At 46.4% G+C, this 22,253-nt stretch overlaps 1 protein-coding gene and 2 non-coding genes across 3 annotated transcripts in view; 1 reads left to right on the forward strand and 2 right to left on the reverse strand.

The window, feature by feature from the left end:
• LOC135822608 (uncharacterized) overlaps nt 1-22,253 on the forward strand; it is a 43,165-nt gene continuing 20,912 nt past the window's right edge. The window contains exons 1-8 of the mRNA XM_065335423.1: nt 1-233; nt 14,651-14,834; nt 15,435-15,664; nt 16,456-16,554; nt 19,378-19,601; nt 20,558-20,637; nt 21,573-21,770; nt 22,214-22,253. Coding sequence (XP_065191495.1) covers nt 123-233; nt 14,651-14,834; nt 15,435-15,664; nt 16,456-16,554; nt 19,378-19,601; nt 20,558-20,637; nt 21,573-21,770; nt 22,214-22,253 — 1,166 coding nt within the window. The 5' untranslated portion in view covers nt 1-122. The remainder of the gene's footprint in view (nt 234-14,650; nt 14,835-15,434; nt 15,665-16,455; nt 16,555-19,377; nt 19,602-20,557; nt 20,638-21,572; nt 21,771-22,213) is intronic.
• Nucleotides 18,382-18,453, reverse strand: Trnam-cau (transfer RNA methionine (anticodon CAU)). The gene has a single exon. It is a non-coding gene; the product is annotated as a tRNA-Met (tRNA).
• Nucleotides 18,532-18,603, reverse strand: Trnac-gca (transfer RNA cysteine (anticodon GCA)). The gene has a single exon. It is a non-coding gene; the product is annotated as a tRNA-Cys (tRNA).

Genomic DNA, 22,253 nt, shown 5'->3' on the forward strand with positions numbered 1-22,253 from the left:
TGATCATTGCTTTAGAGAGAAGGAAGAAGTATATTCAGCTCTACTTTCTGCCGAGGTGGAATTTCCAGTGCGGTGCAGTGAGGAACTGCACTTGAACTTGGGTTCACTTTAGAGGTGCGGAAATGGCGTGCAGCCGAGCAGCGTTGTTGCTGCTATGCGGCCTAGGGTCGCTGCTGGTGTGTGGAACTCTGCCCGTCGGCAACGCACAGGTGGTCGAGACGACGGCGCGAGGGGTAAGTCGCTTTTCTATTTTGACTTGATATGAGCGTTGTGCTTGCTTACACATCTCACACAGAGCTAGCATAGCGGCAGCTAACGCTTCAACAAATAATTGTTCCATGACTTGTCCACTTTCTAAAGCCTGCAGTATTAAAGCTGCTACCGTTTGTCTTCCGCGTAGACAAACCGATGAAACGATGTAGCTAATTCCCACAGACAGAAGGATCAGCGCTATCACTAACCGCCGCTTTCGACTTAAAACTAGTACTAGTACATGTATTACAATGTACATGACTGTACATGTACATGTACTAGCCAATCAGGACTGCAGTTCGTGCTGTGCTAGCTCTGTGTGACTGTGAGATGTGGGGGCAAGTACAACGCTCACATCAAAATAATAATTAGAAAAGTGACTTACACCTCACGCGGTCGTCTCGGCCACCTGCTTTAGAAAGTGGACAAGTCATGGAAACTACAAAATTAATAGTAATTACAATGTTTTGAAGCTTTAGCTGCCGCCAAGTGTGCATGTGTGGCATGGGTGATCTGGCCTGGTTGAAGGGGGGGTGTTGGTTGAACGTTCCGTCCGTGGGGAAGCCAGTAGATCGTGCTGGGGTAGATGTCTTTGTACATGTAATCCTGTGTCGCAACTTATGCAAGTGTTCACTATATCCCGATAGTCTACTGTACCAAAGATTCTCAGTGTTCGCGCACTTTATAATCATGATTGTATCCCGAAGTGGCAGCAGCATAGTGTGTACATGTGCGTGGGAAACTTTGATCCCGTGTTCGCCAAAAGTCCGTGTCTTGAAAGAGCGCTGCCTGTTCTCTCCGTCACTTCGCTGGGTTTTACTGTGTTACATTGTCACCTGCATTCCGTGGATGGTTCACGAGCGAATCTAAACTTAGAATCTAGCGGGCCACACGTTGCCTCCGCTGATTCTGTGATGTTGGCTTGTTGCTCCTCGTCACGCAATCATACACTTGCCCTAACGGGTCGATGCCCAGGGTCCAGCACAGCCCTGTGCGCACAGGCAGAAGCTGTCGGTAATTGCCAGATTGACGACTCGTTCTGAGATCTCTGATTGTTGCGTGTGGTCCGAGGCTAGAAAACCCAATGGCCCTCGACAGCAGCGTTCCGTCTGGAGGTCTGCCAACCACGGTTCCTCTAGATCAGACCGAGCTAGGAACTGGTTGCAGTTTGTAATGTCTGGTGTCTTCAAAGAAGTCGAACGTAGTACAGATTTCATGTGACATTGTTGCAAATCTGCGTTACTCGGACGGATGTCAACCGAACTAGTAAGGGTTTTAATAAGTGGGCCGGTATGAGCTGCGACTGTTTGCCTCCACCTTTTCTCAACCCCGGCACTAGCACTACTACAGTCGTATCCCATTCAAAGGCAACATTTAGCTGACCATGAATGGACGGATGTACTGGTGTCTCGTTCTCCACACGTGTGGCACTGCAAGAACAATGCCGTTTCAGCGCTGCGCTACTTATCCGGTAGTGAACCGTCAGGTTACACCCATTGCAGGCATTAGCTCTGGGCGGCAAGCTGACTCCTGACCAGATCAGCACTTCGGACAAATCCCACACGAAACATCAATTGTACTTGTACTTGTTGTAGTGATGTGTGATCTGGTGATGCAGTAGCTTGCGCTCTTTGATCCGGTCCTTGTAGCGGGTCCGCTAGGCTTGCAAGGGAAGTGGATCTTGAGTCGAAAAGGCAACACAGTACGTAGTGTTGTTGAACGAAACACTCGACGACAGACCAGCGTATCTCCATACGTCCTTGGGCCAGCACTATCTACAGTCATGGTGTCCTTGGCATGGTCAACGGTCTCGTATGAACACGGCAACACTACATAATTGCAGTGATCTGGTGATGCAGTAGGCGAGCTTTGTTTTCACCAGTTCAACGAAGCTTGTGTAGCTACAGTACACGTAAAAAGGCACTATGTAGGTGAGGAAGATATCCTCTGGGACTCGACTGTGTTTAGCCCCGTCTGGTATTTCAACACGGAATTTCATGTACCGGCAGGGATGCCAGATGACCTGTGAACGATATTTTGGAGGTATTTAGTATTTACTACACTGTACATACAATGTTCGGACTCACGCTCTGAAATAATTTTAGGTTTGAAACACACAAGGCCACCTGTTTAGTTCAGCTTCGGGCATGTCGCTAGCTGGCTAGCTACATGCACGGACCAGAGTTATGCATAGACGGGAACCGTTATAATCTCTAGGCGAATGGGATGGTGTAGAATGACTATGTATGTGATGATATAATTCTCACCCGCTGGGATTCGCCTTTAGAATCACTGTCTTGTTCCACCACTACCAGCTGGTCCTAGAAACTGGCATGAAACATAACAGCAGAAGCAGAGACATCCAAATCACGTTGAGCCGGATGAGTGGATGTCTTGGAGGCGCACAAACCTCGTCAGAACCCCCACTAGTGTTATCTTCAATAGCACCTCTCCCCAGCTTGTTCATGGCTTTAGGTCGCTGGGGAGACCTGCGCAGCACCCCTTGGAGAGAGGACATTCACACCTGCTTCGGCTATAAGAAGATTTGCAGCTAATTAGTGGAGTGGTGTGACCAGGTGCTTAGAGGGCCGCAATGGAAACAAAACAAAAAAAAACTGAACCACAAAAGCCACAACGCGTCAAGCTGAACTATGGCTGCATTCCGGTCCAAGCACCGTCATGGCAGACTGAGAGAAGCGATAATGATAGAGAAATCGGTACGGCAAGACATTCTCAAAGTACATAATTATACCATGACTGTGGATAATGTGCTCTAAAATAATGTTTCACGGATCGTGATCACGGTGAACCACTGAACCGTAAGCATATTACTAGTATTATTATCAATGGACTATGATTTTATCGTTCATTGTTCCTTTATAGCACAATACACATGAGGACTTTCATTATGAGGAAGTGACAGATTACGAGTGGAGTAAGAGTGTACAGCGTTTTCTTGCTCAGAAACAGACAGCATCACCTCTGATCCTGCCAGTTGCAGGCGTTCCGCGTGCGATTGTGAATTTGTGTGTACATGGTGTGTGTGTGTGTGTGTGTGTGTGTGTGTGTGTGTGTGTGTGTGTGCGTGTGTGGATTTACTGGCCAGAAAAGTCACTTCATAGCTGTGTGGTGTAGACCAGGCTAAATAGTGGCGGTCAATTCTTCAGCCTTGCAATCTGGGATGCTGGGGATTAGATTTAGAGAAAAACCTGTACATAATGTGCGCGGATACATACATGTAGCTAGCTGCTCTAGCCAGTCTAGGGTTTTCTGTCCCATACTGAGCAAGAATGTTTGTGACACGACCTTCTTACCAGCAGCTTGTACCTCCGTGCTGCGAATCCCGCAGTACTCTCTAATTCTCCCGTCCATACCATTCAGCTGAGACTGAGCTAGCCTGCCAGACCCAGGGCCAGAGTGGGAACACCTACCAGCACAACACATGCACAGCCAGTGCAGCGCTGCATGGGGTAATGGCCAACTACAGATTCTGCATGACAGGATAATTCCATTATCACCTGGAATGGATGTGTGACCACAGACTTCAGAGGTCCAGGTCAAAATGAAAGCAGACCCAAGGGCCGGCATGCAGATCTGTGCAACAGACGCTTCGCTGGTCAAATGATGAAAATAATTGATGGAATTTTCATAAAATTAATAATCCTTGGCTCTCCGGCCATCCGAGCTCATAATTGATGGAATTAATTTTTAAATTTCGGACGGCTGTCTGCAGCAAGGGCTATAATTATAAACACCAATACTCAATCACTCACTAGCAGCAAGTGGTGGCTAGGTAAATTTACTACAGTACTAGCGCTAGTATGTTCGGTGATGATTGATTGATTTTATTTGGATTCACCAGACCAAACGAGAAGGTGTGCTCAATAACAGGGTAGCGAATGGTTGAGTTGTGCATAATAGTGGTCAACGGCTGGTCTTCGGGATTCAATAAATTGGTGGGGCAAAACACCACAAGTTCCACAACACTGTCGCGCAGAAATTGTTGGTGGTGTTTTATTTTTGGTAACTTCGGTGCCGACAATTTCTACCTAAAATAAAACGTAAAGAAGAGAAGAACACAAAATGAGAACGAGTTATGCAGCAACTATCCACGACTGTAAAAAGATGATGTTTTCTTCTCTCTTTTTTTAAAACATTTATTATCGGCTCAGTAACACTACTACTAGTACACTTAAAACGGGTTTACCGAAAATGTCCCTCACCCAACCGCCAATTTTGGAGAATACCGAAAATATTACTCAGCCGAAAAGTTCTGCTTTTACGATATCCGCTACTGCACTGCTTCACAGGTAGAATGTCACGTGCACAGTTGGGGTCACGGTGCTGATTTCGTGTTGCCCCCATGCCATGGCCCAGTACCATACCTGTTCGTGTGGACATGAATGTACAAGATTGCAGACATTGCTGGTTTCATGTCGTATCATGCATGGCTGATCTTAGGAACACATTGTTTGCTTGATTAGAAGGTAATTAGCTTCCCTTCGATTTGCCAGACTGGAAGTGGGATGTCTCTCGTGCTTCCAGCCGCTCTGAAGATCGACTCTGCAGGGCTAGGCCGTGGAGATGCGCAACATTGGCACACCCTTTCCAGTGCATTTCTCGCTGCAGTGCACAGCTAGAAACACAGCCATTATCCTCCCACGCAGCCTCCGAACGCTCACAACTGCAATTTACAGTAGAGAGAGAGGAAGCGGCGATGCAACTCTGCCTGACGAATTCACAATCACCAGACATCAAGCAACTAGGTTGTGTTTCTGGTCGTGGAGGAAAGGGTCCACGTCTTTTCGATCAATCCACGAGCACCGGAACATCACCCATATCTACAACAACACATATCTTCTAGGTTCAGAAAGAGAAGTACATCACGTACATGACTTGTACTTACCCTCGGTACACGGCCTCAATAGCTTGATAAGTACATCATGTACATGGGTTTTTGAATTTCCAATCAAGCTCATTATGTATGTTGGACTATGGCGAATCATGTTAGGCTATCACTTCAGATCAGAGAAGGTGCGGCGTGAGTTAGTCGTCACCGAGTATCACGGGTTCACAGCCAAGTCCTAAAACGAGTAGAACCATCGATCACACCGTTGTACCAATCCCGTGCCGTTGCTTTAGTTTAGGCTTGTTCACGGAGAATATTGCTCAACTCTGAAGCTACGCACGGAGTAGTTGCTGACTGTCGTAATTGCTGACTGAGTGCTCTTCGCCTTTGATTTGATGATGCCTTCAGCTCGCTCCATACGTAGATCTACGTCTAGTCATGTAGAGACTAACGGCCGGCAGAAAGGTCGCCTAGGTCACCGTCTGCTCTCCCTGTTCAAGACGGTGGTGGTATTGTCGTACGCTGTACATGTACTGTGTGCCTTGTTCAGTCAACAACTGCGCATGTTAAAGGGGAAGTGCATCGATTTTTCAAGTAGGGCTCAGATGAAAGACAATTGGATATCGGTTCCGATGGTATATCTCTCGCTTGCGTACGGCAAGGGAAACTTGCCATATCGCCGATTTCCTGATCCCGTTTCCATGGCGACTACAGGTGATGACGCACATTCTGCTTAGCTCCGTGAGAGAGAAGGTCGATCACTGCAGAATTGTGTCATTTTCAGTTGTCTTCTTGTATTCACGAAGTGAAAGAAGTACTGTGTTCAATGCTGTTAGTGCCGTGAACTGTTTATTAGTAGTCCTCTCCGTTGTGTACTGGGACGTGACACCGACAGGGGAAAGCTGGAGTGCGGAGACGTTAGCTGGCAAGCGAAAATCGTGACGAACCAAGTGCTGAAATCTTGGTTGGGACAAATCAAACGTTCAGCATTTACCTCAACCAAGGACCATGCCGTTTGCTCTTTCCACTTCCTGAAGATGGATGCGCTGCCTGCTGGAGACTCTCCCATCTCTCGTAACATCTTCTGAAGCCAGGTGAGACGACGAGTAGCGGAGATTAGCGAACGAAATCAAGTAATGTCGTATGTTTTGAAATTTTGCTGCTCAGGAGAGATGGCATTATATGAACTTAGTCCTTGTGAACTCAATCAGCCCATGAACTAACCCATGAACAAATGCTTTCCTTGCAGACGTGCATGTGTCTATTCAATCTACACGTAGAGATCATTCCATGCCCTCAGTGAATGGCCTATTTATATATTATTTGTCCATACACTTCATCTGCATGTTGTCTCTATGGAGAAGGTTATTGTTCATTTCATATGAAGAAGTTCGGGCAATAGATGCTTTCCTCTGGTACAATTCTGTTGACCTGATGTTCTTTCTAGCTTCATGGGTAGCTTAGGTGAGGTACCATCACCATCATGTTTACATGAGGGTCAAACACTGCACCGTTCTTTGTTGTGACGTGACGTAAGTTATTGTAAGTGCTCGCCGACTCCATACATTCCAGCAACACCTAGCATGGTTTTCCGTCAACGTTGTGGGTGAACAAATTCCTGTCCAACATATTTATACAGACATGCCAGCACACACCATGCGCCATACACACACTTGCCCTGCCCTGTCGAGTCACAGCCACGTGGGCCCGGAGGGGCAGTGGAGAGAGAATGGGAGAACGCCGCCCCATGGCGCCCGGGACACAAAAACAAGAGTTTGTCCGGCTACGTAGGGAGCAACACACATACATATACATACACCACACACACACACACACACACACACACACACACACACACACACACACACACACACACACACACACACACAAACACACACACAAAATGAGAGTTCGGGTCATCTGCCACGAGACTGACGTACGACCGGGGAGAGCTTCAGCAGCTGTGTCTATTCCTGCCCTGGACCGAACGGAAGCAGCGGTCGCGGGACACACAGTATTCACCACAACACGGCTCCACTGTCGTTGGGGGCTGAGCCACACACTTGTGACGGGCAAGAACGCCACAGCTAAGAAAGCAACGGCCACAGCGATCACACTGGCATGCTCCACGCTGCTCCTGCACACACTCTCTCTCCCTCTCTCTCTCTCACACACACACACTCACACACACACACACTCACACACACACACACACACACACACACACACACACACACACACACACACACACACACACACGTGCGCACATACTGCAAGAAAGAAAGAGAGCATGAGTGTCAGATTCTTGCATAGGAAGTGTTTATCAGCACACACTTATACATGCACATGCAGGCACTCAACGACCAACTATGCACCATGCCGCATGTTCGTCAAACATAAGATTGCAATATTAAAGAACAACATAAACAAGATCACTTACTTCGTTCTCCTCCAAGTGTGTCCTCCCCAGCCATTTCCCTAGGCGGAATGTAGCCTACGAAATGGTTTCTCTAGACTAGGAGAAGATGCTTGGTATTCGCCATCTCTCCTGAGAAATGTTCAGCAAAAATTTCAAAACATACGACATTATTTCGTTCGCTAATCTCCACTACTCGTCGTCTCACCTGGCTTCAGAAGATGTTACGAGAGATAGGAGAGTCTCCAGCAGGCAGCGCATCCATCTTCAGGAAGTGGAAAGAGCAAACGGCATGGTCCTTGGTTGAGGTAAATGCTGAACGTTTGATTTGTCCCAACCAAGATTTCAGCACTTGGTTCGTCACGATTTTCGCTTGCCAGCTAACGTCTCCGCACTCCAGCTTTCCCCTGTCGGTGTCACGTCCCAGTACACAACGGAGAGGACTACTAATAAACAGTTCACGGCACTAACAGCATTGAACACAGTACTTCTTTCACTTCGTGAATACAAGAAGACAACTGAAAATGACACAATTCTGCAGTGATCGACCTTCTCTCTCACGGAGCTAAGCAGAATGTGCGTCATCACCTGTAGTCGCCATGGAAACGGGATCAGGAAATCGGCGATATGGCAAGTTTCCCTTGCCGTACGCAAGCGAGAGATATACCATCGGAACCGATATCCAATTGTCTTTCATCTGAGCCCTACTTGAAAAATCGATGCACTTCCCCTTTAACGCCTCTGTTGTGAACAGCGGCTATGGAATACTTCCACTGCCGAATACGTTTGACGACTCGACTCCACGTGCTCTATCTAGCTGTAAACGATTCTGTCGAATCTTGCAAATATATCTCATACCATCACCATCACGGCATCAGTTCGCATCGACCTTGAAGACGTACATGTACTAGTATGGTAGAGCCTACAAGTACAAGTCATCTAGATCTATTACAATAAAAAGACTACTACATACTATAGAACTAAATATTGCGACAGAGCTCAACGGAAGTGTCCTTGCTGGTGTCTGTATGGTTCGGCTGAAGAGCGCGTGGTTGTGATGAGTTGGGAATGCAATAAACTACATACAGTCAACTTCGCTTATAACGACACTCGGCGGGGCATCAAAAAAGTGTCCTTATTCGCGAAGTGTCGTTATACCCGAAGTCTCTTATTTATGTGTTACAGTTGGAAGGGACTTTGCTCTGGGCATGGAAATGCTCTCGTTATTCGCGAATTGTCGTTATATCCACAGTCGTTATTAGCGAAGTTGACTGTAAAGTGTAATAGAGTCTAGTATTAGAGAGCTAGAGTTGGACCATGTGGCTGTAAAGATGGGATTTTGCCGGCATGCGTGTAGTCATGGTAGGTATGACTATGAGGGTTGCAGCGGTAGCCCCGTCAAAGAACTCAATCTTCTGCCCTGCGGTGGTCAAGGCTTCATAGCTGCGAATGAAGCACACCACACTCCATGCTCCTGCACGGCCAGGTGCGGTATGAATCTAGATCGTAGTGTACGGAAATAATAATTCATTGCACCAGAAACCTGTTGCACTGCTCCACGATCATGACGCTGACACGGTCGGTGCAGGGTTCGTCATGGCATCCGCATCTTGGGGAATCTCAACAGTCCACGCAACACAAGGCAAGCTGATTGTGGCAATCATGAAGGATGTCTCACAATCACATACTGGTAACACATCCTTTATTCCTGACCCCACAAATAATGATATTGTGATACAGATTGTAAACCATTCGAGGTAATCACATACAATCACATTCTCGTAGTACATGTAGTAGTACTAGCGCTACTCCAACATTAGTGTACTGTACAGTTACTGTGTGGAGATCCTAGCTATAGCTAGGACCTAGGTCTGTGTTAGACCTCTTGGGGAGTATCCTTTTGCAGTTACGAGTTCAAGTGGCACTTTACATAACCGTCCACTCCACTCTTGAAAATAGCAGTCAACACGTCTCCATGCTGCTATCATGTGTATTCTATTCGTGATCTTCTTATAGACTATAGCTCAGTACACTGTACACAGTGTTACTATGTCGAGTGTAAACTCTTTGTCTAGTCCAGCAGACCACATACACGCATGCACTGTCTCTTATCGCTGGTCTCTGTCCCCCCAGTCTGAGAGAAGACACCATCGGGCCAGTGTTGGTGCTGGCGTGGTAGGGCGCACAAGATGAGACATCGAGAGGCTCTTGCATCTTGACTCTTGATGGAGGTCGATGTTGCTATGAACCAACGTTAGTTCAAGGGTCTCCTTTCAACAGCATGGGGCATAATGCCAAGTAGACACAAGAGACGTATACATCATAATAATTATTACATGTACACCATATGCTATGCGAGATGAGGACGCTGATCAGGCTGATGATATGCCGTGTCAACCATATTGTCGCCCTCCAGGGGCGGCATTCTTTGTGGCTGTCATACCGCTACACGTGTAATAACTTACTAATAAGTATAATATGGACTGCAGTAGGATGTAATTGTTCCCTCGCTACTCTGGGGTTCGCGCAAAAGCCATCCCCAGAACGATCCACTGTACAAGAAAGCTAGCCGCAAAGTTTTGGTGCCTAGGGATCACTTTTGCCTGAACTACTTACTTCCCTGTTGCGAGAATGTAGCGGCTCACCTGATAAAGGTGCGGATCCTCTTCACTCAGTAGAGACAGTCGAGCGAGCTGTACTCCCAGTGCGGAGAGGCGGGTAATGACTTCCCCATGTCTCACCCCCCCCCCCGGGGGGGGGGGGGTCAAGACGAAGTTAGCACTAATCATACTGGCCGAATACTAAGGTGGAACTAGAAGGGTGCAAGTCTGAGGAATAATTGAATGTCAACTATTACTTCTTCGAAGTATTCTCAAACTAAGGGGTCGTCCGTAATTATCGAACTTTTTTCACGAAACGAAATAATTTCGTTATGGGGTGGGAGGGGGTTGACCAATTTCGTTTCAGAAAACTTCGATACATGTACATGGCCATAGGAGCAGTGACACACTTGCGACTTTTGTTGTATATTATGCATGTCTATGTCAACAATTTTTACGTTCTGAGGGGGAGGGAGGGAGGGGTTGGGTCTAAACTAAAATAATTCGTTTGGTGAAAAAAGTTCGATATTTACGGACGGCCCCTAAAAACCTTGGCTTTAGACCAGCGATGTACCACCGCTAAGCCTCAACTAAGCTACATGACATTGTACAATCACGTACATGTACATGTATATGGTGTAGTCGACATTGTGTGTTACTTAAAAAAACCCAGCTCCTACAATAGTCAATAGGCCTACATGCAGATTCGATGGATAAGGGGCCGTCCGTAAATATCGAACTTTTTTCACCAAACGAATTTTTTACTTAAAAAAACCCAGCTCCTACAATAGTCAATAGGCCTACATGCAGATTCGATGGATAAGGGGCCGTCCGTAAATATCGAACTTTTTTCACCAAACGAATTATTTTAGTTTAGACCCAACCCCTCCCTCCCTCCCCCTCAGAACGTAAAAAATGTTGACATACATGCATATACAACGGCCATGTACATGAATCAATGTTTTCTGAAACGAAATTGGTCAACCCCCTCCCACCCCATAACGAAATTATTTCGTTTTTGTGAAAAAAAGTTCGATATTAATTATGGACGACCCCTAAATCATACATGTACATCTAACAGTTACGCGTCATTCACACGGAAAAGGAACATTCCCATGCACGGAATTTGAAGCCATGTGCCAGACACCTCGCGTTCCAAGTTCCATCTGAAACCCCTCAGGCCTATGAGACACCAAAATAATAAAATAATAATAATTTAAAATGCAGTACAGTAGATGAGTTGCTGCTGCTTCTAGCACAGTCATGATTACTATTAGCCTAGATGCTGCTACTGGGCTCAGGCAGATTCAGAAGAGCATGAGACCATGAGACCATGAGACCATCCACACACCGTTCCTTTCACTATCTGGGACTGTGCAGTAGTTGTGTTGGAACAACATTCCAGTATCTGAAGTGTGGCGTGTCAATTAGAAGATGGGTGAACATGACATTTGCCTAGGTGAGAAAATGACAATGGGACTTAGGGCGTGTCAGTAATCCTGGGTAGTGCATGCATGCATGATACGTGATTCAGATAAGCTCCATCTTGAGTCGGCTAACGACCTACTTCACTTATGCGTAATCTGAATATCTCTTACCTCTGGCATGGGGACATTTCACCCTGGGCGTCAAACAATATGCAGCATGCAACGTTGAAGTTGTGATGCCCAGCCTCTCAGGCTGATTCTGCCCGTCCGATAAGAGGATGACGATGTCTGTGCAGTTGCAGTTTGCACGTTTCTCACGCCTCTGATCGCTTCATTCGGTCGCTTATTTAGTTCAGTCGTTGGCAGTCTGGTCAGTCTTGCCCCAGTTTACATTCCCTGTGGTATTCGTGCGCACTGTGACATTATGCCAAACTACATTAATCCGTACAACCACTGCATTGATTGGTTGAAAGCAAAGACAATTGTGCAAGCTGCATGCATATCGTGCTGGTCTTTCGGATCACATTCAACTTAACACATACAGTACAATGTTACTAACATTGCAATGAGAACCTCCACATTGTGTTTCTGAAGGATGACAAAATGGTTCTCGAATCTCGAGCGTTTCCACGAATGGGACGAAAGCTGTATGATATATTAATATTATTCCCATAGGTATGCAAAAGACGTAAGCCAGGGTCCACACAGCTTTAATTGCAAAACAATGTCGCACAGTTCTTTCGATATGAACGACCCACGCGATGCTCTGAACAAAACACTGCTATAATACCCAGGAAAAAACACTTTGCGGATTTCAGGAGCGGCGTTTCGCAACATGAGAATGTAAACAATATCGCTGACACTGGTTGACCGTACCGACCATACTCTACATGTATACAGTGCCATGCTTGGTGTTGATGGCAGCCAGTCACGTGAGACATTCAGGGACATGTTAGAATGGGTAAATAGTGCATTTCTACGTATATAGTAGAGTAAGGTGACATGAGCCATCGAGGCATTGTCTCCCAATGGGCTCCTGTCCCGAACAGGGAAGTTGATACCAATCGCGGACCGGCTGAATCATAGCACAATTCCTTAGAAATTGGTTTTTGGTGACCTTAGTTTACGTATACTGCTGTTTTGCATTCCAAGAGGCAAGTTTGTTTATAAGTACATGTACTACTGAAGTACTTGTACTGAAGGAGGGGAATTGTGAAAGCAGTGAGGTGACATGCTGCATTGAACCGTGTGTGGCTGCTATGCAATTATTTACAAACAGTCCTTTCCTGAAAAGTATGACTTACAAGGTGAGAGCCATGCTCAGTACAGAAGCTTGCCACAGCAGCGATACATGCTCCCCCCCCCCCTCCCACACCCCAGTTTCGATGCCAGGTAACTGGTTGCAACGCTGAGACATCTGGTCGGTGGAGTTGCTCCTTGACCTTGTACAGTACATGGGCAAGCCGTCCCTAGCTACGTCCCCTGTGTCTTGTTTTGTGTTTGTCTGCACATGTGTCACAGTAGGGCTGTGTTCTTAGTAAACAAAATGGAGGCATGGAGCATACTCTAATTTCAGACATTTTAGTTGCTCAATATTTTCGGTATGAGGGCAAAAGGCCAGGTCAGGTGAACAGAAATGTTAGATACAGAGAAACAGTTCCCTATTGGACTATGTGTGTGTTAGTGTTTGTTCGGTGTATTGAAATTTTAGGTATCAAACAGATACGCCAAACGTACAGAAAATAGGCACACCGAAAATTTGTGAAATTACAGTACTCCTGAATTTAATAGCCTGTGTATCGAAGCACCACTGAGTTGAGAGACAAACACACGATTTACGAGTACATGTGCCCCCAGCCAGTATACTCTCCTTTCCTTTCTCGGTTGCATTCAGCTCCCCCCCCCCCCACACACACACTGCAATCGCTTGTCTTCCAGTTCCCGTTTTCAGTTCGTGGTGATGATTACCATGTATGCAAGTACATGGGGCTCAAGAGATTGTTTTTATTTTCGGACTGAGATCTAAAAGATCTGTTGTGTTTCTGGCAGCCCCGGGGCATGATCTGTATTCTACACCAAAGCAAAAGACAAGAGAACACTAGCACTAGTCCACTGTCCAAGGGTGCCACACCCAACGTTCAAACAAGCATGCCGACAGAAATACATTAGCATTATTAGAATGCTAATGGGTTGCCCCTATGAAACTCTGGTAGCATGCCCTCTTGGTGAAATGAAACTGGAGAAGCCAATTTAATCAACCAGTGTGTTTTAAATGATAGGTAGTGAAGATGATCAATTTACAATTTTACAGTTGCTACAGGGGTAGTACCCACAACTTCATTTCTACGTAACACCACCCCAAACCCGGCAGATGATTCTATCTTTCCTGAAAAATAATGTTATGTTCAGTATCGTGCGTGTCAATTGTGTTTACTTTTGAGCCTTGGTGTATTACTCCCCCCCCCCCCCTCTCGTATTGGATGTTGTTTTATTCTCACGATGGCACCATCGCCAATACGAGATGTTGTTGTTGTTGTTGTTGTTGTTGTTGTTGTTGTTGCTGTTTTTGTTGTTGTCTATTAATTGTTACTACCCACAAGAAAGCCCTGCACTATCATGTGGGGACAATGTGCGGGAGACATCTAGTCTACAAACCTGTGTGTTGGACTAGTGTCCTCAATGTGCACAGAATAATTCTCATATCCTACGTTTTCCTGGCTAGTGGCTACCCTGGGTAATAGTTGCCCTGCTTAGTTGCTACCCGGGCTATTAGTTTCCCTGGAAAGTGGCTACCCTGGTTAGTAACTACAGTGCTGGCAACTGAAATCCGACCCCCGAGCGGTGCGCTCACATCGCAAAGACCCAACACGGGATGGTAAAACTACGAAACAGGGACCGCTAGAATGTGAACCCACCGCTCAGGGGGTCGGATTTCAGTTGCCAGCACTGCACATTTTTTGTAGTAGCTACTGGTACCCTGGTTAGTACTTGTATGACCCTGGCCTGACCATTGCTACCCTGGCTAGTAGCTACCATGGCTAATGGACACCCTGACGAGTAGCCACAAACCAACATTTCTCGGTGTTCTATTCTGTTCCCCCTACAGGAGAATACACGCTCTCAGCCATGCGGTGGTGGAATCTCCCTCTCTGTGGTGGTGGATACCACGTCGAGCATGAAGAAGCAGCTGCGCGTCGTCCGAAAGCACGCCAATCGAATGCTGAATCAGCTACGCCGTACGCCTGGTCACCACGTCCATGACTATGTAGCAGTAGAACTCAACGAACAAGGTATTGCAAACCATAGCTCGGTGGTTAGGGCATCGTTGGCCTCGAGAAAAGGTCCCTCGTTCAAGTTCTGGTGGTGACAGCAAATTTTTTTTCAGACTTTTCCCTTTTCCATTTCCCTCAACTTATGAATACTCAATGATCCAAACAATAAATTGTGCAGTGTTGCAGCCAACTTACTGCTTTACCCAGCAGGGCCTCACCGCCATAACTACACACTACTCATGGTTCACATGAGGTTCAGTTAAACAAGCCACAAGCTTGCAAGCTAAAAAGAACGAAAAATATTATTTTAACTAAAACCATCTTCTCTCCCCAGCCTTTAGGGTGCGTGCGTGTAAGTGTTTTATCAATTTTCGTCTGATGATCGATCCAGTTCGTGAAACTCAGAGTTACAAAACCGCAACTGCTCGTTCTTCTTAACTGGTTTTGAGGGAAAGAGACAAACGGGAAGTCTGAAGAAAAAATTGACTGTCACCACCAGGACTCGAACCAGGGACCCTCGCTTGTAGCTCGTTCTTCTGTCTGCCTTTTGGCAAATTGAGCCCTCTACGGACGGTGGATGAACGACACATGGTGTTTTATTTATGTTGTTCTTCTCAGTCACCGACCGTTACGTCAAGACAACCAACCCAAAGGTGTTCAACAACACGCTGCATTCGCTGGAAGCGTTTGGCGGCGGAGACTGCCAGGAAAACATGCTGCTAGCCCTGCTGACGGCAATCGAGCACAGCTGTCCAAAGTCAACCATCTACGTCTTCTCCGACTCAACACCAAAGGATCAGTACCTGCTCGGAACCGTGCTGGAGCGTCTACAGGCCAAAGAACAACACGTTAGTAGAATGGAATGCCAGTGGTAATGTTATCGCCACTGCACTGGTATTCCACCTCAGATAACCATTTTTTGCATTTATCTGCCCAGTTTTGGCATAAATGCAATTCCTCCAGTCAGTGGGTGTCACGAGCCGGCAGCTCGTAGGGGGCCGGCACACCTAATTTGAATTAGCACCTTCGTAGCGCTATGTACTAACATTATCAGTGGCAGTTTGGTTGGTATATGGGGCCCGGGATTCCGCTCAACTGATCATCAACCAGGGACTGATCGCAGGGTTCTATCTAAGGAAAACCGTGGCTGTATGCTTTACTTCAAAGCCAACCAATGGCCTAGTGCATACGTACACTTGGGTTTATCTAGTGCTTACGTACACTCCGGGGTTTATCTGGGCAAAAACCTGACTACGAGTACTGTATATGCTGTGTTTCAAGGACAGCCACTGGCAGTAGTACTACTACCAAACCAGCAGTGTATTAGCAGGGCCAGTGCTGTCAACTTCCTTGAATCCTAGAACTGAGTTAGTTATAACTATGCTCAACAGTACGGTAAAACCTGTCAAGGCAACCACTCGGATACGGCCACCACCTGTCACGGAAGACCATTGCAACCACGGCCGAGGGATGCTACTTCCAGTCAAATAAACCTGGATAGGAGACCACCTGGTAACAGAGACCATGTTTTGAAGGTCCCTTGAGCGGCCGTCATAGGCTGGTTTCACGGCAACTACATTGCTCAGTTTGTTCTCTGACTTGTACATACCACTGCCTTGTTATTTTTACTCTCTGATAGGTGGTGTTCATCTTATCCGGACGCTGCGGCAGCATCAAATCCCCATCACAGAATGCAGTCAAGACCATTGCCACAACATCCGGTGGGCAGATCTTCTGGGTAAGTACAGCATCACCCATCTACAGCCAGACCTAACCGCACACATCCGTTTCCACAATTTTTTGGATACTGCGGCGAGGGAACCTGATAATCGAACACATATACCGTATGTATGCATGACATATGCTGTAAATCGGAAACCAACGATTTTCTTCTGGATGGAGAGGGATCTGGATGAAAGAGGACTGGATAAGCGAGGTTTGACTGTACATGAGCAATGGAGCAAAGGGCTGCGGCAACAGTTAATGAGCGCTTTCAGCCCTGGCATGATCAGGCATGGGGGGGGGGGGGGGGGGGGTAGCCTGGCACGAGTGAAGCTTCCTAAGCTGGTTGTGTTTCTCAACGCAATTGTATAGCCGGTGGTAACGCGGACGTGCGAATTTGACTTTGTCTTTTTTTCAGCCTTTCCAATTCCGGCAAAGCGTATACGTGAGCTGATCTGACTTGTAAACTCCAATAATTGATGGTCACTTAATGATCGACATAGACACCCATGTGTGTCTGGAACATGGCAGCTATGCGAGGCATCTAGTTCAGGGGACATCAAATCGGAACACTGGCCTAATTCCCCTCATTTGTCACCGACTTTCCCCTTGTTGTACTCAGTACATGCTATAGAGCTGTATTTAAAAAAGCACCGCTTGTATCCAGGAGAAGTATGATTTGATCGTAGCACGCAAATCTGAAGAGTGAAGTGAACCACGAGCGCGCCTTTGTGCATCCTTCATGCATAAAATTGTGCCTTCATCCCGGTTTGAGTAAAGTCAGGCTCTGAACATTGGCTTACTACGAGGTGAATAGCAATTTCTGGACATGAAAATAAAATAGAACCCCACTGGCTGTGTGTTTTACATTTTTCATATCTTTTTGTATCTATTGTATGGCCTAATCCTTCATCTTTCCAAATATGTGACAATTGCACATGCTGTGATCCCAGAGACTTTATAGCAGGACGTTTTTGACAGGCCAATTTTTTGGCCTAAATTTCAGTGTATGGAATTCTGGACATGATGAAAGTATAATAGCGTCAAAAGGCATCCTATACTGCACCATTTTTGTTATTTTTTCTATTGGTGGACTGCAGTTGGCCTCTTCGCACTTCCAGCCAACAGGTCCAAGACTATACAGCGTCAGTCTGAAGTGGAGTGCACATGGGGAAGCCAACGATTCGTCCATTACTTCTTATTTTACTCAAAATTCAAAATTCTCATGCGACATAGTACCACAAAACTCGTTGAAATGCCTCGCAAGCGAAGGCTATCAACAAGGCACCGACACGAGGAGAAACTACTTCAGAGTACAACAACCCAGCTGTCAACTACAACAAGAAAAAACTTCATCAACCTGACTGACTTGACTCTACACGCGACGAAAAATTATTTTACTCGAAATGTCCAGAATTGTACAATGTCCAGAAATAGCAATTCACCTCGCAGTCCAGTGCTCTTCACAACCAGTGAATTTGGAAGTTGAGTTAGAGGAAGGAAAGCAATGAACTTGATTAAGGGGTTTAAAAACATTTCACGGTTCGCGGGAGACTTGGCGGGAGGCCGAGTTTCCGTATCCGTAGCAACGCCACCACCCTCTATGGATCAAGGTGCAAATGCAGCTCCTAAAGCGGTGGGAGGTGGGTAGATCAGACCCACCAAAGTGGTCAAAGACCGAAAATCCCATTCGCGGCATCCATGCTTACCCCGTGCCAGGCCACGAGTGTTGCTGCCGTCTAGAGCTGCCACTTCAGGTCCACAGGCTCCAACAGCGAACGAAGGGAGAATATGTGTATGTTATCCTTAGAAAACCTACAAAATCGAAAAAAAGAAAAAAAATTAGCAGAGGATGGTTTCGATCCATCGACCTCTGGGTTATGGGCCCAGCACGCTTCCGCTGCGCCACTCTGCTAGCCACAATGTGAACAGTGAAAAGGAGACATAGGGATTATTCAGGCCATCGGTAGCAAAGAAGCAAAAAAATATTATGAGGGCACACTCGGAGTTGAACCAAGGACCTCTCGATCTGCAGTCGAATGCTCTACCACTGAGCTATATGCCCTACATGGCTCCACACTGACGAATGGCACGTATTCACTGAAGGCGCACGTGACTAGCGCTGCGGAGAAACAAGTAGGTTTTCTCATTTGCGTACATAGTAAATTCGCAATTTACTCTTGACTTGTTGAGCCGTCTCGAACGTTGTATTCCACAAATTCCACTTCGTTGGGTCACTACTATTGTATACCTTGAAGACCAGTAGTCTATATCGAAAGAAACACGCAAGTTCCAGCGATTAAAGAAACTTCTTTTCCACGCATTTGTATGCATTTGTATGCGGAATCGAACAAGTGTCCCCCCAGCGGGGCTCACGTGCGCCCATACCATGTATGCAGCGTGGGCGTCCGCCATTTTAGATGAATATGTGCCATTTCGTCGTAGCCTGCCGTTCTTAATTTTCAATTTTTCATGTACGACTGACAATCCACAACTGACAACATACTGTGTACACATGTGTGTCCTGCACGTGGTAAAGCCCTAGCATGTTCGTTCTTCGGCGCCCGGCAGTAAGCTATGTAACTTTAAAAACATGGTAAAAAAGAAGGACAAAATATTACGAGTGATGACTAACTGTCCACCAACGTAACTCGCTGATTGTATATAATCTGGTTACGTTGGTGGACAGTTAGTCATAACTAGTAACATTTTGTCCGGCCTCTTTTCTACCATCATTAAATTGGCTCACCATACGAGTTCAACTTTTTTTTAAACTCACGAGCAATTCAGCATTACACAGAACACAAACCTGTATGTGTGCCTCTTTCCTCTCCGGCAGGTGCTGGGTGGTAATATCGGACCAGTGCTGAACTACATGCGGATGACGTACAAGGCCAAGCCGCTGGTGCTGCTGGCATGGCAACTGCACACGCCGACGCCAGGGGCCAGCGGGTCCGGGCTGTCGTTGTCCGTTGCCGCCGACTCCTCAGTCGGCTCGATCAGTGCTTTTGTAAGCTGCCTCGATGGCCAGGTATCTGCCAACCTGACAATGCCAGAAGGAGCGTAAGTTCAGCTATTAAACTAGTATCTGATGCATTTACTGCACAACACGTACATGATTAGGAGTTCTTGTAATGGTGAGAACACATACAGCATTCTTGCATATCCTTTCCAATGTAACCTCATTCTTCATTACTATCGATGTTTTAAAGCAGGACACGTAGTGCATTCGATTTTTGGCGAGAGAGAGAGAGAGAGAGAGAGAGAGAGAGAGAGAGAGAGAGAGAGAGAGAGAGAGTGTGTAAGAGAGAGAGACCGGTAGGAAGGGAGAGAGAGTGAGAAAGAGTGTGAGAGAAAGGGAGAGAGAGAGAAAGGGAGAGAGAGAGAGAGAGAGAGAGAGTGAGAAAGGGAGAGAGAGGGAGTGTGAGAGAGAGGGAGAGAAGGGAGAGAGAGGGAGAGAGAGGGAGACTGAGAGAGAGACAGACAGACAGACAGACAGACAGACAGACAGACACTGTGACCTCATTCTTCATTACTATCGATGTTCTAAAGCAGGACACGTAGTGCATTTGATTTTTGGCGCGCGAGAGAGAGAGAGAGAGAGAGAGAGAGAGAGAGAGAGAGAGAGAGAGAGAGAGAAAGAGAGTGTGTAAGAGAGAGAGAGACCGGTAGGAAGGGAGAGAGAGTGAGAAAGAGTGTGAGAGGAAGGGAGAGAGAGTGAGAAAGAGTGTGAGAGAAAGGGAGAGAGAGGGAGAGAGAGGGAGTGTGAGAGAGAGGGAGAGAAGGGATAGAGAGGGAGACTGAGAGACAGACAGACAGACCACAACACCCACCCACCCACACCCACAGAAAGGAACAGGCACAACATACAGCGACAGACAAACATAAAGCCAGAGACACCGACTCTGTCCCCCAGCTAGAGATAGAGAGAATGAAGGGCCGCTGGATATCCTGTATTGCTCGAACTGCTACTGGTACTGAAATGTTCTCCTAAATATGTCTTGCTCTTGTTTGTTCAGTACCCGGGGGTTTGACAATCGCCAATGGAAGAAGAACTTGGGGAATAATGCGATGATGCATGTGGAAAGACCGTCCATTGGTAAGTCAGTGGCCAGCACAGTGGTGTTGGCAGTGTCCTGGCAGCTCTGTGATGCACCGGAATCTATCTCTCCCGGAAGTTCTGGAATATTCCTTGTGGAGGAAGTGTGATAGTTATACTGAGCACATTATCACATTATTTTGCTGGTTGGGCTCGTTTGATCCATGTGAAACCATCTTTAACCATATTTTACAGTGATTGTTGATTCTCTTGCCTTGATTTTTTCCGATAAAAAGGAGAAGGGCAAAATGTTACGAGTTATGACTAACTGTCCACCAACGTAACCAGATCTTATACAGTCAGCGAGTGCGACAAAATGGCACAACACTTTGATTTTATCAGTTCATCTTTCTTCGTTCTCTTCTTCATTGCCCTAAGCATGCCACCATCCATTTATTGGCTGCTCCCATTCGGCGGTGTGCAAGAGAGCTTGAAAGCTCGGGGAGCTCAGCCCCTCGCTATGCTTTGCTTTTACCTAGGTCATCATGTGTGGTATTCGAATAGATAGAAACTCCACAGGTTCAACTATTTTCAAATTCGAAATTTTTCGAATTTTTCAGCTTCTAATACTGCTTCTATCAGTGGAAGAAATAATCGAAAAATACCAATAACCGATCGACAAAGGGTTAGATTATTCGGTAGTCAAAATATATAATCGTTTCATCCCTAATGTATAATGGACATGTACATGCAACATAACTCTAAATCCCAGACATGCACATTCTATCAAGTAGTTATTTCACGCTGTATTTTGGCGGAATTGAACTATTGGTGCGAGAAGCGTTAGCATGCAACATGTTCAATGTTCAATGTGTGTGTGTGTGTGTGTGTGTGTTTGTGTGCCTGTGTGCGTGTGCGTGTGTGCATGTGTGTGTGAGTGTGTATGTGCATGTGTGTGTGCTTATAAACATGTACACACCGACTCACACCGTTAGGCCAGTGGACCGTATCGCTGCAGAGCAGCTCAGAGTGCATGGTGCGCGTTGTCGGTTCAAGCGCTGTTGATCTTAGCACAGTATTCAGAGAGCCCACACCTCGTGCTGTTGGAGATGTTCAGGAGGATCAGGGCAACACTCCTGTGCTGGCGGAGATCGAAGGAGGTGCGCCGTCACAATCTACACCACCGACACGAGGTAAAGAGCGGAACAAACGGACTTTAATAGCTTCATGTATTAGAAATTTGCAAATACACTACCCACCGGGGCCTCTTGAAATCAGGTTATGTATTAGGATAGTTCACTGCAGTCACGATTATTGCAAGTTACAGGCAGTGTGCTTTAATCTCGTTGCCCCCCCCCCCCTCCCCTCTCTCTCCTATTCATTGCAATTCTATATATTGGAGTCATACAAATATAGCTGTATATAGGAGTTCCTTGGTCCTTCTTATTTTCTTATAAAATATATATTATCTTCTTATTTTTCTATAAATTTATCCTTGGCTCTCCATCTGAGTATATTATGAGTCCGTGCATTTTGTCTGCGTGTGTGTTCGAATGCGTGTGTGTTCGAATGTGTGTGTGTTCGAATGCGTGTGTGTTCGAATGCGTGCGTGCGCATTTGCGTGCATGTGTGTTAGGTGATCACGCGCACATGCTTATCGTGACGAGAAACGAGCC

Source organism: Sycon ciliatum, chromosome 8 (genome assembly GCF_964019385.1).
Source record: "Sycon ciliatum chromosome 8, ocSycCili1.1, whole genome shotgun sequence".
Taxonomy (NCBI): Eukaryota; Metazoa; Porifera; class Calcarea; order Leucosolenida; family Sycettidae; genus Sycon; species Sycon ciliatum.